The 18581-nt window shown below is 38.3% G+C and overlaps 1 protein-coding gene across 2 annotated transcripts in view; it reads right to left on the bottom strand.

Annotated features, from left to right (window-relative positions):
• jakmip1.S (janus kinase and microtubule interacting protein 1 S homeolog) overlaps positions 1-18581 on the bottom strand; it is a 94834-nt gene that overhangs the window by 56961 nt on the left and 19292 nt on the right. For both annotated transcript variants that reach the window (XM_041579400.1, XM_041579401.1), the window contains exons 2-4: positions 8365-8622; positions 6009-6503; positions 2667-2876 (exon numbers count right to left, since the gene is read on the bottom strand). In XM_041579400.1, the coding sequence (XP_041435334.1) occupies positions 2667-2876; positions 6009-6503; positions 8365-8493 (834 nt within the window). In that variant the 5' untranslated portion in view covers positions 8494-8622. The remainder of the gene's footprint in view (positions 1-2666; positions 2877-6008; positions 6504-8364; positions 8623-18581) is intronic.

Below are 18581 nucleotides of genomic sequence, written 5' to 3'. Positions count from 1 at the left end.
TTATAATGGTGATTTTTTTCCCCAATGTTTTAGTTATTGTGAATTATAACTTGAAGTAGCAGTTAAGCAATGGCTAAAAGGTTAGTGGTTGGTCATATGTGGACTACAATAACACTGATAAGAAGCAATATGGTGGAAGTACAGTTACTGAAAAGACACAGATTTGGTCCATTGCCCTGGGGAATTTGTGGGATTTGCATAATAACCTACATAACAGGACAGGGGTGGGGACCAGTGTAATACTCTGCAGGAGTTCGTATGTGTGTCTACTTGTACATAAGGCAGGGAAGCATCTGCATACTCTATGTGTGAACATGGCTTTAGTACTCTGCAAGAGCAAAGGAGTTCTATGGCTATTTCACAGCTCTCTGCAGAAACTTTTAAAAAATGCTGTTGCACTCTAGGGGCTTATGCAATAAAAAAAGCTTTATTGAATCAACGTTTCAACCCTCAATGGGGTCTTTATCAAGTTTACAAAACACTGGTCAAAGTATAAATATGTTACTTTGACCAGTATTTTGTAATCTTGATAAAGATCCCATTGAGGGTCGAAACGTCTATTCACTAAAGCTTTTTTGTTGCATAAGCCCCCTAGAGTGCAACAGCATAATAATAAACTTTTATAAGTATATATATATATATATATATATATATATATATATATATATATATATATATATATATATATATACACACACACACACACACACACACACACACACAAGTGGGTGAGATTAGTACACAGACTTTGAGAACGCTACACTGAACTAAAAATAAATAAGTGGTAACGTGTGGCTAAAAGGTAACACTGGAAAAAAAGATATTTGCTAGGAAAGGAATGGACTGTTCTTTTAAGTCTATGTGGCTGCCATGTTTAGCGTTCCTTTTGTCTGCAATACCCAAAGCAGTCCATATGGTGGCACTCTTGTTCCCCAAAAATTTGTGGTTTTCAAGTGTCAATTCAAAAAATTTGGCCACAACTTTTCTCTCGCGTACAATTCTTATTCGGAATTATTTTTTAGTAAATTAAGCCAAATCGTGGTTGGGCGTTAGGTCGAATTTTTATTTTCAAAATAATGAGAAAATTGCAAGTTTTAATAAACACTTCCCTTGGTTACGAACATGGCACCCTGACTGGAGCAGCACAAGGAATTGACATCACTGGAAATGTACAACTAAAGATTTAGGGGAGGGAAAGTTCTTTAATCATAACAAACATTTTAAGCCCAGAGTACAATTTACATACATGAATAGAAATGCACTGAAGCAAATGGAGTTAAAGGGGTTGTTAACCTTCAAACACTTTTTCAGTTCAGTTGGTTTCAGATAGATCACCAGAAATAAAGACTTTCTCCAATTACTGCCTATTGTCCATTTGTGACTGTTTTTTTAATATTGAAGTGCAAAGTTTCATTTTTCACCTCCTAAAGCAGATCCGGGGGGACGGGGGGTCCCCGACTCGTTAACTTTTCTAAATTGATACATTTAGTTAATACATTTGTTATCTTTGTCCCTAGTGAGCAGAAACCCTGAGTTTTAATGATGTGCGGGTCGGATAAAATCCCACCTGACCCTAACCCTCCCTCCCTCAGCCCGTCCCTGACTTCCAGGTTCCTTTAATAGACCCGCCCCACCATTGATATCACAAAAGGGGCGGGGCGAGCAGGCGTGCGTCTATAAAAAAGGAAGCCAGCAGTGCCCAAACCCGCCCGACCTGCGGGTAAAGCCCGCACAGCACTACCAAGTTTCATTGAAGGGTAACGCCACAAAAACATAACTTGAGCTTTTTGAAAAGTAAACATAATTTCAAGCAACTTTGCAATATACATCATTTAAAAAATATGCATGATTTTTATTGGTTTCTGACAGTTCCTAAGCCTAGCCCCCTGCTCTCCTGCTGATCTATCTGACTACTTTGCTGAGCTGGCTGACTACTGTTACTTTGTATCAACAGCCATCTGTCTTCAGCCTGCATCCTCCAAACCCCACAATTCCCTGCACATGTGATTTCAATAAGGAACAGAACATCCCAGTGCAATGCATTGTGGGTTATGTAGTTCCTGCATGCTGTCTGTAAGCTGTGGAGAAGTTGTTAAAATTTGTAATATCAGTGTTTAGTCCCTCCTTCCCTGCCAGGATTTCAAATGATGCAGAAAGAGAAGAACTGTTAAACAGCTGGATTTCAGCATAAAAAATCGCATTTGTTCATACTTTTTGAAAAAACGGGTAACTGTGATTGATATATTAGGGGATTCTGTGTTATGTGGGCCTCTTTATCAAATTTTGTTTGGAAGCTGGAGTTCCCCTTAAAGGCAGCTGTTAAAATTTATACAATAGTTGCTAATGTTCCACAGCTACTGCTGAGAAGTGTATAAATTAGGTATCAACTAAATGTATCAACTAAATGATCAACTTAATCAACTTAATGGAGCAAATTGTAACAGTTCCGATGTTCCTGGATCACTGAGCTGCCAGACTGAAACCCCAGAGACAGGAACATTAAACTTTTATTTTGGAGAAAACGGTTAAAAAATAAAAGATGGAAAGCAATTGAAAAAAGTCTTTGTTTATGGTGAACAATCTGAAAACAACTGAACTGAAAAAAATGTTTGGACGGTGAACAACCACCAGAAAGAAAAAAAAAAAAAAAAGAATGATATTGTTACCCCGTATCCCAGGATCTCTGAGATGTCGGCAACACCTGAAGGCATCTCTTTCTTTGGGCTGTTGTGGTAACGTTCAGCCCCTTTAGCCTGGACCAGCTGTTCACCCAGGGCCTCTTTCTGCAAAAGCAGCTTCTGCGTGTGGCCAGCCTGCACCCCCACCTCCTTCTCCAGAGCCAGGATCACTCTTTCTTTAGCTTTTATTTCTTCCATCTGAAAAGGAAATGGCAGCCATGTAAAAAAAAAAAAACAAATGGGCAGAGACTAGACTTCTGCTTGGTCACACTGACCAAACTCTTGACTAAATGCTAAAGAATTATAAAGAAAATAAAAGTCAGAATTGAGACGAAGCAATGCCTAGCTGTGGAGCACATAATATCCATGCAAGTGGACAAATTCTTATACATTTTGTCAAATACACGTTGCTATGTTACTTGGCAGGTCAAATAGAGCAATAAACCAAATGTACCAAACAATCTGCTTGACTGAAAAACGTAGGATTCCATGAATAGGAGTAAAATGCCAAGTTGCTATAGTAACCAGACTGAGAAACAGGAACTTCCGTGGATTTGTGCAGTTCTCTAAATTGCAGGTTGTAAATCAGTGAAGGGCAATAGTTCAGCTTAGGTTTAAAGTATCAGGGTAAATAAGAATGAAAATGCTGGGCTATTGGCTACAAACACAATTTAGAAAGCAGCTCTGTGCTGAGGGGACATGATTCATGGCAGAACAACATAGGACTGGATATCTCCAGCAACATTCACAGTTATGAATGAAGATCATGGTATATAAAAAATAAAGGGCAAACTTTTATTTCTCCTGAATTTCCTTTAGGGTAATGTCACAAGAAAAGCGATCCTCACTGGTGGAGAAAACACTGGCAAGGCCTATTCCAGTAACAGATACTAATGCAGAGTAAAACAAGGCCATATAGTGTTTGACTGTGTGATTAACTGCTTGGCTAGCAATGGGTTAAATGATTCTGCTGTGTTAGTTCAGGTGAAGCAGTCAGACAAGCACAGGAACGTTTGGTACATTTATTATAGGGATGCACCGAATCCACTTTTTTGGATTTGGCCGAACCCCCGAACCCTTTGCAAAAGATTTGGCCGAATACTGAACCGAATCCGGACCCTAATTTGCATATGCAAATTAGGTATAGGAAGGGGGAAACATTTTTTACTTCCTTGAGTCACGTGATTTCCCTCCCCACCGCTTATTTACATATGCCGAATCCCGAACCGAATCCTGGATTCGGTGCATCCCTAATTTATTACAACATGGCAGGCCCTGCTCTACACTTGCTCTCAGCTTAGACAGGAGATGAATCATAAGGCAATGGCAAAACAGTAGCAATGCCCTTAAGCAAAATGTCCACCATGGCTGGTTACTACAGACTGGGTCTGACACCCTGGGCCCACTCTTACATCAATTATATTTAGTGGCAAAATCATATAGTGTTTTATACAGACCCAGGATGGGACCTACTCTTAGCTGAAGTCCACCAGGTGATCTGGAGACCAAGTCCAACCTTGAAGCCACTCCCTCACCAAGGGATGGACTAGTCCACCTGAATAAACCCAGAGGGCCTTCGTCCTGCTGGGACCCTCTTACCTTCCACAGTCAACCTCCTTCCCTGCTAGGTACTGTTCCCACTCGGCAGCATGCTAGCTCCCCCAGCCCAACCCCTTGGATTGAGATTATTTGGGGGGTCCCAGGTAACCTAGTACAACTGTGCCCACACCTGAGAGATTCTTCACATACTATTAACTTACTATTTTACTATTTTGTAAATATAAAATCTGAAATGTTTAAGGGCAGGTAAAAAAGTATTGTTTATATACAATTATACTGCTCAGAGCAGCATTAAAGTGCCATCTGCTTTTAAAGGAGAAGGAAAGGCAAAAAATTAAGCGACCTATATCAAAAAGTTATGTTGCTCTGAGTTCTCGGTCAAAAGAAACACCGCATTTCTTTCCGTCTATTGTGTACACATGGGCTTCTGTATCAGACTTTTTCATCTTAAACCTTCAGGGCTTGGGCTTGAGCATGCTCAGTTTGTTTCCTCTCTCCCCCTCCCTGCTGTAATCTGAGCCCAGAGCTATGAGTGAACAGGGAGGGACTCAGGCAGGAAGTGATGCATGAACCTAATATGGCAGCTGCTATCCTAAACAAACAGAGAGCTTCTAGAGCTGTTTACTCAGGTATGGTAAAACATTCTGCAGAATAAATATAGTGTTATAGCTTGCACTATTGTGGCTAATCCATTGGCAATAAACTGCTTTGGTAGCTTTTCTTTCCCATTGAACTACAACTTCCAACATCCCTCAAAAGCCTATGGCTGTCAGGAGATCCCGAAAGTTGTAGTTAAAAATAGACACTCCCTTCAGTGCGGCACTTCTTCCCTGATCTAGAATATGATATAATAGTTTTTTGGAAATAATAGTATTTTGGAAAATTCAATGAACCCTGCCACAAATATACTTTACTACTAATACTATTCGCTTTTGCATTTACTACAGAAATGGGGACCTGAATGGTGGAAGGAAAAAAAGTGGGGCTGACTTACCAACTAGGCGAGTAGGGTATAAATGTAACTGTAGCCAAAAATTTCTTTTTTTTTGGTTGGGAGATTATGTTTTTGTCACAGTTTAATGATTAAACCTCTGAGGAAAAAATAATTACTAAGCAGATAACTGCACTGATAGAATATAGCATTAAACACAAATATTGTGAAAAAAGTGCTAATGAAAGTAGAAGAGGAAAAAAAAATGCAATTTAGAGAGGATGATTTCTACAGCACTATCAGCCCTGAATAAGCAATTTTATTCAATTTGCTAATGGTTGTTCTGGAACAGCTTACAGTTTGTAAATGCCAGATGTCCAGCCCATACTGAAACCTTGTTTAAAAAAAATAAAAAATAATTGCCATGTAAAACGCTTCTGTAAAACTTACATAAGGTAGAACAGAAATTCAGACACTGTGCTATACCTACCAGTGCATAGATAAGCAGATATCTATAATGCAGGAGGAATATCTGCACTCCAGGGGGCTTATTTATAAACACTTCTTTCTAAATCTATAGTATTCTATAGAATATATAGAGCTACAAATGGCTTTCTTTCACTCAAACAGATCACGGTTACTTTTTCCATGAAATAGAATCCCCACTTTACAGTTTTCAGGCCACCAAAATGGTGTAAAATCAGGGGGAAATAATGCATAAAATATAGATGTGAACCACAAATGTAAAATGAGGGAGAAACTTAAAATTTAGGGGATATAAAATTGAGGTTTCACTGCAAATGAACGGTAAACATCTTAAACACAAGTCTCCTACATACCAGCCTACGAATATCCTTTTCAGATTCCCGCTTTATCCTAGCAATCTTGTCCTGATGAGTCTGGTAAGCGATACGCAGGTCTGTGGCCTTCATCTTGTCCGCTTGAATGACATTGCTCAGGCTCTCCTCGATTTGTTTCTTCTCAGTTTTTAATGCCAGGATTTCCTGTTGTAACTTGGTTCGCTCACTATCGAAGGCCTTCCTTGCTTCTTCTCTGGCCTCGTTTAGTAGAGCGGTCTTCACCTTATCCGCAGCCCCATCCCGTAGCACATTCAAAGTGCACTGTAAACGTTGGATTTCACTATCTTTAATTTTTACTACGCGGGCTGTATCATGTTCATGTTGCCTTATTAGGGACTCCCGGACAGACTGGACTTCCTTCATTTTATCCTCGTGGAGCTTGGCTTTCAGTTCCGAAATGTATGCGGTATGTCGGCGCTGCTCTTGCTCCCTTTCCAGACGGACATCTTGTAATTTCTCTCGAAGCTTTCCAACCTGAGGAGAAAAACATATATACATAATAACTATGCATGACTGTCTATCAATTGGGGAAGCTCAATGGATGGCTTGATATCATATTGGCTTTGCTCATTATCATGCTCTTGCTAATATGAGTGTATTTTTGTAAATGTAGACATGTCTACTAATAGACATAATCTTGGATAGAGACGCTAGCTGACGGAACCTATTTCAAGATGTAGGGATAAAATTAGTGGGAGAGTTTCTGGTATCCCTACCATAGATGCTAGGTCTTAAAGTAGACCCCATGACCATCATCAGGTAAATAAATATTGGGCTGGAAAAGATCTGCTGTATGAACTACCCAATAGGGAGTAAAGCATAAAGCCTTACGTCACATGAATCCCAAGAGAAACATAGCAGCTAGCATGGGGCTGACCCGATATGGGTCATCATAAAGGCAGCCAGGAGTCCGGGGCATAGGTGGACTTTGGTTCTTACAGAAGCCGTAACTTATGGACTAAAAGGTGGCCATACATGTAATAATTACAATCTTTCCAACAGCCATTGGTGTGGGAAAGATTGTTTGTTTTTCTCTACACATGTTAAGAGCTGAATCGTCAGATATGCAGGTCAAAATAATAGAATTCTACTTCTCATGACTCAGCATTAAGATTTTGCCATCCTGATCGACTACTGATATCCAAGGCTTTTGCCAATATCAATCACCTTGCCACCCACTACACACGCACTGATTATTGTGCGATAATATTGGTATATATATATATATATATATATATATATATATATATATATATATATATATATATATATATATATATATATACTCATTCTAGCAGCTGGAGCACTCTCAATCCATTAGGCAATTGCCCGGGTGCAGGTTATAGTCAATCATACATAGAGCAAAGAAAAAAACCGCACACACAGGACTTATGAAGTGCAAAAAAAATAAAAAAAATTTATTGCAACGTTTCGGCTCCTGTACTCGAGCCTTCTTCATATATATATTTATATATCCGCCTTAATTCATTCATCAGATTCTGTAGGCAAGTAATAGCAACACAAAATGACCACACACAGAGGCAAGTGAAACGGGGTGAACTCCTGCACATTTATTGCATCGGTGATGTAACGCTTCACAGGGGTCTGTCCCCAAAACTTTACACCACTGATGTAATAAACGTGCGGAGGTTTGTCCTGCTTCACATGCCGCTGAGTGCTTGATAATTGGAGAGTCAATGGGCGTCAGAATATTTTTGATACACAACAAATTTTACGCGCGCAGCAATTTAAACTTTTTTGTCCAAATGCAAGTCCATGGGCGTCAAAATAATTTTAACCACTACAATTTTCACACGCGCAACTTTTATGTTGCAGCGAATTTCTTCAACAGCAAATTTTTGCAGCAGTTTCGTGAAAAAAAATTGCAGGTGGCAAAATGCGTAAATTTGCCGCAAATCTATGGCTGGCGAATAAAGTCACCCATCACTACCGACAAGTTTTCTGTTCCAACATTAGTAGGATTATCCTTTACATCCTGACTGCTTCACTGGTTCCTATAATCTACATGCACCCATACGCACACTGTCATAGATACTTGAAAACTCTGCCTGGGAAACCACATCATAAACATCCTATTTGTACTGACTAAAGCTGAAAGATAAATAGCATATATTAAACATGTAAGAGCTGCCACTCTACTGTTATTCTTACATTAACAGTCAAATTAGGCGCCTAGAGCGGTCTACACACTCTTCCATTCCCCCAGAGCCTACAATCTAATGCATTATTCATTCTCAACTACAATCCTTTGTCAAACGAAATTCTACTGCTAGATTTGCCTCTGTTCTCTTTTTCAAGCCAAGTCCTTGAATACCTTGTTTTTCTCTTGCTGATATTCTATTTGAATCTGTGTCAGCTTCGCCCGCAGTTCCTCATTAGCAGCCTGGAAGGCCTCCATCTCAACATCACACTTCTCTCCTCTGGATCGGGTTTTCTTCGACATTTTGTTTACTCGCTGGGTACAACCAGTTTTCTCCAGTTTGAGTTTTCTTTGGCATAAGCGTATCAACTGTATTTCAATTCGCAATGTTTCTTTTTGTGGCCCTTTGCCATCCTCTTTTCCTCTTTTCACCTGGAGTGGGGAGAAATAGGTCTTGAACACACCACCAATAAAAAGAAACAATACTCATCAAACAAACAAGAGAACTAGCCCTCATGTATAGTAAGGATATCTACTATTAAGGTCGGCACTGCCATCGAATGTCAAACAAAAAAAGATGTGTAGACTATAAAAAAATCATTGCAGTGATCATAGGTGGTCATTGACTTTTGGGCAATAAAATGAAATTTAGAGAAGCCTTGGATGTTTCAATGCATGGTAGTGGCATTTCTGAAGCAGGCATTCATTTAAAATAAATAATTGCAAAAGCAAGTATGTGCAGGTATGGGATCCGTTATCCGGAAACCCGTTATCCAGAAAGCGAAGAATTATGGAAAGGCCGTTGCCCTTAGACTCCATCCACATAATCCAAATTTTTAAAAATGATTTCCTTTTTCTCTGTCATAATAGACCATTGCCTTGTACTTGATCCCAACTAAGATATAATTAATCTTTATTGGAAGCAACACCAGCCTATTGGGTTTATTTAATATTTACATGACTTTCTAGTAGACGTAAGGTATGAAGATCCAAATTACACAAAGACCCATTATCCGGAAAACCCCAGGTTCCAAGCATTCTGGATAATAGGTTCCATACCTGTACCGAATCAATAGCAAAGTGCAACCCACACATTCTGCAACAGTAATAGATCTTTTTATACAAGTGTAACACAGTGTGCATCTGTGTGATAAAAACCCCTTCAGGAACGAGGCACTGAAACAGAAACTGACCAGTAAAAATACAATTAAACCATTGATTATCCTCGTCATCGCTATCATTACCAACGCCCATTAACCATATTTAGATTTAAGAACAGGTTGGCAAAAGTTCCACGTCAAATACACAAAAGCCAAGAACAATATTTCCTTACAAATGGCAATTAGTAGCTTCCTCAACTGCACTCAGTTCTTTACATCATTGCAAAAAATGCAGAATTTTTGTGAATTGTGTGTATTATAGGAACTATTATAAATGAAATGATAAGGATATTAGATAAGATCACTTCGAATTTCCATGATTTGTATAAAAGCATAAAAGAATGGCCTTTTATGTTCACGGAACTCTTCCATGCCTTCATTATAATTATAAGGCATAATTAAAAAATGCATAAATAACATGTAAAATATATAATTTTAAATGACTGATTTACCAAGGTTCAAATTTTTGCCACAATTTGAAATGTTTTTGTACAAAAACTTACAAATTCAAATTATATTTTCAAAAATGTGAATGTTTGGTATTTATTTAGCACAAAAAACTCAAATGTAAAACTTTGGCATCTGAAAGCATCTGCGAGTTCATGTAGAAGTTAAAGGGAGTTGTCCCTAGGCAAACTTCAAGCCATTTTATTAAATTATTACAGAGAAAAGGGAATTTTTTTTTTACAAATTTGGATAAAATGGAGTCTATGGGACGGCCTTTTCATAATTTTGAACTTTCTGGATAATTTGTTTCAGATAATGGATCATATATCTGTATTCAAGTTTTTTTTTATATATATATAAGCCCATTAGTGTTACCACTTGTACCACATGACACAGTAAAACTTGTGTATTATTACTATTACAATGTATTACATTAGCTCCAACTGTAGGGTGAGGTGGAAATAGTTGCCTTTAGCATCACCGTTGCCCAACCTGTAGCACCTCAGCTTTTGTTAAAGGAGAACGAAAGCCTAACTAAAGAAGTAGCTACAAATGTTTTACACTATATTTTGTGCTTCTGTACCAGCCCAAGGCAACCACAGCCCTTTAGCAGTAAAGATCTGTGTCTCCAAAGATGCCCCAGTAGCTCCCCATCTTCTTTTCTGCTGATTCACTGCACATGCTCTGTGCTGCTGTCACTTACTGAGCTTAGGGACCCACTCACAATATACAGTACACATAGAATAGAAATGTCACAATTTAAGGCTGATTAGTAATTAATACAGATAATTACTACATGGCAGCACAGAAACCAGTGCAATTAGCATCAGAATTTAATAATCAGCAAACCTGTAGCATCAGCTTATATTACAGGGGAAGCTCATTTTCTGCTGGATAATTAGTGACGAGCCCTAAGCTTAGCTTCTCAACAGCCAATCAGAGCCCACTGAGCATGTGAGTGTCACAGACACTTTCCAAGATGGTGACCTCCTGTGACAAGTTTGAAGTCCTGGATCATTGCTGCTATGGACAAGCTGAAACTTAAGGCTGGTGCAATAAGTTCATTATATAAAATATGGCATTTTAGCCACATTCATTTTTAGGGTATATTTCTCCTTTAAAGTACTCGAAAGTCTGTTGGGGTGGAACTGGAAAATGTAGTTTAACAGCTAATGAGCCACAGGTTGCCCCACAATTAGCCGCATGACTAGTAAAGGCAGCTTTGCTCTATGGACTGGTTCTGTCAGAGTGTCAATGTTTGATCATTTCTGCCTCAATAAATCCAAAGCATGACTTGTTTTTCCATCTGTTCCACAAGACATGACGCACGAGCAGACAGGGATCGTTAGCACTGCCTCTCATGCTGAAAAAAGTGAAGTGAAATGTACTTTATACAAAGTGAAGCGCAACAACATGACCTTGTGCAGTCTAAGCACTTGCATTTAATCTGGAAGCAACCACTTGCATTCTCTTTGGGTGCTTTATGAAATAATATAGCAAAATATCTCTCTAACAATAGCAAAGCAGACACATTTTTATATGAGTCACAGATGCCCAGCCTACCAATACAGGTATGGGATCTGTTTTCCAGAAAACCATTATCCAGAATGCTCCAGATTAAGGAAAGACCGTCTCCCACCGTCTCCATTTTATCCAAATTCTTAAAAATTATTTCCTTTTCCTCTGCAATAATAAAACAGTAGCTTGTACTTGATCCCTATTATATAATTAATCCTTATTGGAAGCAAAACCAGCCTATTGGGTTTATTTAATGTTTATATGATTTTCTAGTAGACGGAAAAAGATCCGTTGTCTGGAAAACCCCAGGTCCCGAACATTCTGTTGAACAGGTCCCATACCTGTACTGGGAAAACTGTGCCCCAACTGGTTCAGCAGTGCAGTACAGATTTCTTTGCATTTGACCAGTGAGGGGCATGAAGTGCCAAGTGAAAGCCTTTAAAAGTGCTCCTGCAATGTGGCCTCTATGTTGCAATTAAATGGGTGCATGTTAAAGAAACAGTAACAACAAAAAATGAAAGTGAAAAGTAATGAAAGTAATGAAAATATAATGTACTGTTGCCCTGCACTGGTTGTTGTGCAGCAATGGCAGAAATTTAAAAAAAAAGACTTAATGGCGCAAGTAAGTGGATTACAGATTAAGGGGTACGTTTACTAAAGTGCAGTAAATTTGACTTTAAGTTTCCGCATGTTATGAGAATATTTTTGCGCCAAAATATTCGAAGCGACGAAGTTTACTATACAGCGATACGCTCAGAAGTCATTGCGTTCACTTGCGGTAACTACGTTAACAAACCAGCTTACGTTAGCGGTAATTTTAGCGGGTTGCAAATTTTCTGGCGACAAATTACGTTTTTGCAAATATTTATGCTATAGAATAGTCTTGTTTTATGGCGGTTATTATGGCAATTTTTACTGTGACATTTATGGCCAGAAATGCATCTTCAAAATTCATAAACTTTATTGACTGATGATTATACCATCCAACAACATCACCAGAGTAACACCAATCAAACATGTCTGCATCATATAAACCCTTCTGCCAATAGAATCATATGAACAAGAAATCATACCAGTCAATCTCTTTGCTTCATATAAATGCCCAGTTTAATGTAGCCAATCACAATGAAACCAAAAAAGTGTAGAGGCTGACGAATCCTTGACTGTGATACCCGCTGCCAATAATACGACTCTGAGCTGAAATTGCTGCTGTTGCAACAGATAGAAGCAGACGCTAAAACATCCTGTCAGCAATAGCTACAGATCTCTCTCCAGTCAGCAAAGAATTATGGGTAAAAAAAAAAGTATTAAGGTATATTTCCTGCCCCTTGAGAATTTTCTGGCAAAAAAATACTTTTACTCCACTACATAGTTGGCGGTAAAATTTTCGGTATTTGGCCGAAACCCTTGCCAAGGATTCGGGGGTTCGGCCAAATCCAAAATAGTGGATTCGGTGCATCCCTAATACGTAGCATTATTTTCAGCGAATGTGATAATTGGCAAAAAGTTATTCTTGCGCAAGATAATTCGCAAATTTATATTTACCGCAGGTTAGTAAACTGGTGTAAACATATTCGGCAATAAATTTGTCTGTATTTTGTGCGCATATTTTTACCGCACTTTAGTAAACGGACCCCTAACACCATTATATTCTACAGAATTTATCTGCTATCTGCTGTGTAACCTGAGCCTTTTCTCCTTTCAATGGCTGCCCCTGTTGCTACACAGCAGCTTATTTAGATAAACTATAGTAGTATTTCTGAAGCAAACACAGCAGTTTTACCAGTGCAGGGCAACACTACATGATATTTTTAATAATTTAAAAAACTTTCATTTTTTGATGTTACTGTCCCTTTAAGACAAAGTGGAATGTGGCATTTGCAAAGCAATTAAAGTTTGCCTAAGAACATTCATTGTAGCAAAATTATGAAGAAGGATGGCACTCTTGATAAAACGAAGGTTTATTGCCCCAGGCTGCTGATGATTACACCCGACGCATTTTGGGAATCACTCACCTAATTCATAGCAGGGACATAGAGTGGAGAGGCAACCTATCTGCCTGTGTGGCCTTAATCTTTTTGTAATACAGGTATGGGACTCGTTATCCGGAATCCAGTTATCGAGAAAGCTCTGAATTACGGAAAGGCTGTCTCCCATAGACTCCATTTTATCCAAATAATCCAAATTTTTCAAAATGATATACTTTTTCTCTGTAATAATAAAACAGTAGCTTGTACTTGAGCCCAATTAAGATATAATTAATCCTTATTGGAAGCAAAACAAGCCTATTGGGTTTATTTAATGTTTACATGATTTTCTAGTAAACTTAAGACATGAATTACGGAAAGATCCATTATCCGGAAAACCCCAGGTCCCAAGCATTCTGGATAACAGGTTCCATACCTGTAGTACTTCGCATTTTTAAGATTGGTGGTTTAGAAAGTGAAGCAATAGAAAATGATGCGGATAAAGGGACAAACAGAGAAGCAGTTATTGATAGACAGACTGGAGGAAAACTAGGGGGCAGATTTCTCAAAAGTTGAATTGAAAATTTGAATTCTCTCATTTTTTTATGGTCAAAACTGTCAAATTCTACTAGGGAGTTATTCCAATTCAATTCGAGTTTCTTTTAAAAAAAATTTGAATTCGATTTTTCGAGATTTATCATACTCTGGCCCTTTAAGAACTCAAATTTGACTATTCGCCACCTAAAACCTGGCGAATCGCTGTTCAAGTCAATGGGAGAGGTCCAGGGATCGATTTAAAGCCTTCCTGACATTCGAGTTTTTTCGGAGAAAGAATCAAGTTTTTTAAATTCGATTCGAGTTTTCGGGTCGATTTAATTCACTCGAGTTTTAAAAATTGGATTTTTTTAAAATAAATTTCGATTAGTCGAATTTTGAACTTATGAGAGTTTAGGGAAGTTTTTAATAACTCACATGAATTCGAAATTCGACCTAAATAAATTTGCCTTCCCGTGTAGAAGAATGGTTTTGTCTATGAAAATGCTATCGCAAGACAAAAGTCCAATTTGTCATAAGACTTGTGCACATCCCGGAGCTCAGTGCACCGCACCCTGTAGCTTAGGAACTGCCGACAACCCCCCCAAGCAATAAAAATATTGTTTCTTCCCAGCAGCTCCCAAATGGAAACATGAACAAAGAAGAGCAAAACCTTTGTCATCAGTCTATTAAACTGGTTCCACAGCAATGTAAACAGAAAGCAATCTGCTAAAGGCAATTACTGAATACATTATAAACTGGTAAAGTCCCAAACTTCCTACAATATACAGTGAACATTATATAGTGAATAAAGTACCCCCTATTATAAAATATAAGGATATTATAAGTTACCGAGGAGTTTCATGACCATATAAAGTTTTTATACAGGTCATGGAACTCTGAGGTGACTTGTAATATCCTATTTTATTATTTAACAAGGGGTACTTTATGTTTTAGCGAGTCATGTGACCAAAATGACATCACTACTCCCCATTTATAACCGATGATACCACTAGTCACCGTTGAGAAGGATATAATTTACAGGATATTCATGGCTTTTGTGTATTATATCTGTATATAGTTTCCATTGAAGTGGAAATTCTTCTTAATTTAATTTCGAGTTCTGAAACATTTAGCAATTGCCCTTCTAGCCTGCTCTCTCAAATACAAAAACAGGGTTGTGGAGTCAGTACATAAATGCTTTGACTGGGACTCCTCAGTTTATGGTACCTCTGTGCTTGAATGGCTACACAACAGCTTGTTTATATAAACTATAGTAGTACTTATCTGTTATCTACTGTGTAACCTGTGCTTGAATGGCTGCCCCCATGGCTACACAGCAGCTTGTTTATATAAACTATAGTAGAACTTATCTGTTATCTACTGTGTAACCTGTGCTTGAATGGCTGCCCCCATGGCTACACAGCAGCTTGGGGTGGTTTGCCTTTAAATTAATTTTTAGTATGTTATAGAGTGGCCAATTCTAAGAAACTTTTCAATTGGTCTTTATTATTTATTTGTTATGGTTTTTGAATTATTTGCCTTTTTCTTCTGACTCTTTATAGCTTTCAAATGGGGGTCACTGACCCTATCTAAAAGAAAACAAATGTTCTTAGAAACAGAATTAATGCTGCCATATTCTCCTTCATAGAAGCTTTTAAATCGGATTTGATTATTTTCAGTGCTTGTATGTAAAGTTATTAGGAGTCGTTTTTGAACTAAGACTCCAGATACCCAAAATTGCTTCCGACTCCAACTCCACAGCTCTGTTAAAGTTATCAGTATCTGGGTGTTGAGACCAGCCAAAAACCCAGCATAAAGCAGCCATAAAGCTAGGGATACACCGTGTCAAGGATTCGGTTTAACATTTGGCCTTTTTCATTAGGATTCGGCCAAATCCTCTGGCCTGGCAGAACCGAATCAGAATCTATAAAACCACATGACTTTTCGTCATAAACAAGTAAAAACATTTTTAGCCACGTGCTGGGTTCTCCTTTTATCAGCCCTGATTTGTATATGCAAATTAAGATTTGGTTCTGTAGTTGACCAAATCTTTCACAAAGGAATCATGGGTTCAGCCGAATCCAAAATAGTAAAATCGGTGCAACCCTAGCAGCAGATGCATTTTTAAGGCTAGATTTTTTTTCTCTACCTAAACCCTAAAAATCTGTTTACATTTCAAGCTGTCTCCTTTATAGGGTCACATGCAACCATTGGGCATATTTATCAAAATACACTTTTGTGTAATGCTTTTGTGTAAGAGTTTTTCTCTAATCCAAATAAAACATTTTTTTACATTGAATGTTTGCTTATTTAAAAAAAAAATCAGTTTATAAGAAAATTGTTGATTGAAAAAAATGTAATACCTTGAATTTTTTCCCTTCATTTTCACTGGGTTGAAAACCCTTTCAAATGGCATGTAAAGGCAAAAAAATAAAATCCCATTTTTACTTTCTTTAATGAAAAAGAAACCTATCTCCAATATACTTCAATTAAAAAAGGTGTACCGTTTTTATAAGAAACCTGACTGTATGCAGTGAAATTCTCCCTTCATTTACTGCTGTGGATAGGAATTGTCAGACGGTCCCTAACTGCTGAGCAGGGAAACAATCATACTTATGAACAGCAGGGGGAGCCCCCGCCTTACTTCCCAGCCATGCAGAACTCAAGCAGCTTTGTTTATGACGATCCCTAAGCAGCCCAGACCACACTGAGCATGTGCACAGTCTTAGTCTTGCAAAGATGTTTAACAAAGTTACAAGATGGTGACCCCCTGTAGCCAACTTTGAAAGCATAAATTATTTGTTTGATTAGGCTTGTGGTGCAGTAAGTTCATGTTTATATTTAGTATACAAAATACAGCATTTCTAGCCTTATTCTATTTTAGACTTTACATGCCCTTTAAACTTGCCATAGACAGCCCCCCATTGACTTCTACATGAACCCGGCAGTTTTAAGATGCCTCATCAATTTCGTACATACAGGTTTTTCAAAGCATATTTTGAATTTAGGAGTTTTCATGCAAAAATTTGAATGTTGATAAATCATTATTCTGAGGAATAATTAAGCACATTTGATAACTGCAGATTAAAAATTATATTGACCTATGACCTTTGTAAGTAAACATGGTGGAGACTAAACAACCCTCACAAGTCACCCTAGAGCCAAGCAATTAAATCAGTGCAATATGGCTGTCCAAATTTGTGGTAAACCTGCACACAATCAATTTGAACTACAAGGAAATGGCCCACGCTTGGCCAATATAGACCTACATTTTTATGAGTACCAAATATTAACATTCTGCCACATAAACACCACCCAGCAAGTATGGGCTGACCATTATCTTGTACCATCTGAGTTTACATGAGGGTTAACACAAAATAAGTCAAAGGCTTTCTACTCAGTGAGGCATTTTGACAATACAACATTATTAGATCACACTGAACTGATCTAATTAAGATGCATTTTATAGAACTGCAATCAGTGCCCAGTACATCTGCAAAATAAGAATCTTTGTTTTAAGGAAGGAAACAGAAAGTAGGGATTGAGAGTTTAAGCAGAAGGAGATTAGATTATCTGATTGGTATTTTAGCTAACACTCCACTGTACAGTTAAAAGTATAGTTAATACATTACAGCATTAACCTTGTCACTAATACTATAACCAACCCCCAAATTATCCCTCTAACACAACATGTAATCCCCACCAAACCTGTAACACAACAATTTACAAAGCATTAAATAAAAAAACATTCACACCCTTTACAGGATAAAACATTTGTTAAAGATTTCACCAGCCAATTATGGAGTTTTTTTAGGTAACTTACAAATATATCAATGCAACTGACACACAAAACTGCTTTTCTGCAGTACAAAGTAACCCAATTACACTGGGAGAACTTGAGTTGACTGATATAGGGCCATAGTTGCAGGTAGAAATGTTAAAAAAGCGGCCAATCCCAACATTTACCCTTCAAATTTGAAGACAGTACTTGAGATGGTGCCTTTAATAATTGTGCGTGGATTGCAGGTATAATAGGCTGAGAATGGTGCCTATAGTAGCAGTGGGATAATAGTCTCTGGAAAGGGAGTGTGGCTGTGGGATAGCAGGTATAGTAGGGAGAGATGGTGCCTATAGTAACAGTGGATAATAGTCTCTGGGAAGGGAGTGTGACTGTGGGATAGCAGGTATAGTAGGGAGAGATGGTGCCTATAGTAACAGTGGGATAATAGTCTCTGGGAAGGGAGTGTGACTGTGGGATAGCAGGTATAGTAGGGAGAGATGGTGCCTATAGTAAAAGTGGATAATAGTCTCTGGGAAGGGAGTGTGACTGTGGGATAGCAGGTATAGTAGGGAGAGATGGTGCCTATAGTAACAGTGGATAATAGTCTCTGGGAAGGGAGTATGACTTTGGGATAGCAGGTATAGTAGGTAGAGATGGTGCCTATAGTAACAGTGGGATAATAGTCTCTGGGAAGGGAGTGTGACTGTGGGATAGCAGGTATAGTAGGGAGAGATGGTGCCTATAGTAACAGTGGATAATTGTCTCTGGGAAGGGAGTGTGACTGTGGAATAGCAGGTATAGAAGGGAGAGATGGTGCCTATAGTAACAGTGGGATAATAGTCTCTGGGAAGGGAGTGTGACTGTGGGATAGCAGGTATAGTAGGGAGAGATGGTGCCCATAGTAGCAGTGAGATTATAGTCTCTGGGAAGGGAGTGTGACTGTGGGATAGCAGGTATAGTAGGGAGAGATGGTGCCTATAG

Source organism: Xenopus laevis, chromosome 1S, assembly GCF_017654675.1.
Source record: "Xenopus laevis strain J_2021 chromosome 1S, Xenopus_laevis_v10.1, whole genome shotgun sequence".
NCBI lineage: Eukaryota > Metazoa > Chordata > Amphibia > Anura > Pipidae > Xenopus > Xenopus laevis.
The sequence above is the reverse complement of the archived record's forward strand: the minus strand, read 5'-3'. Positions and strand labels throughout refer to the sequence as shown.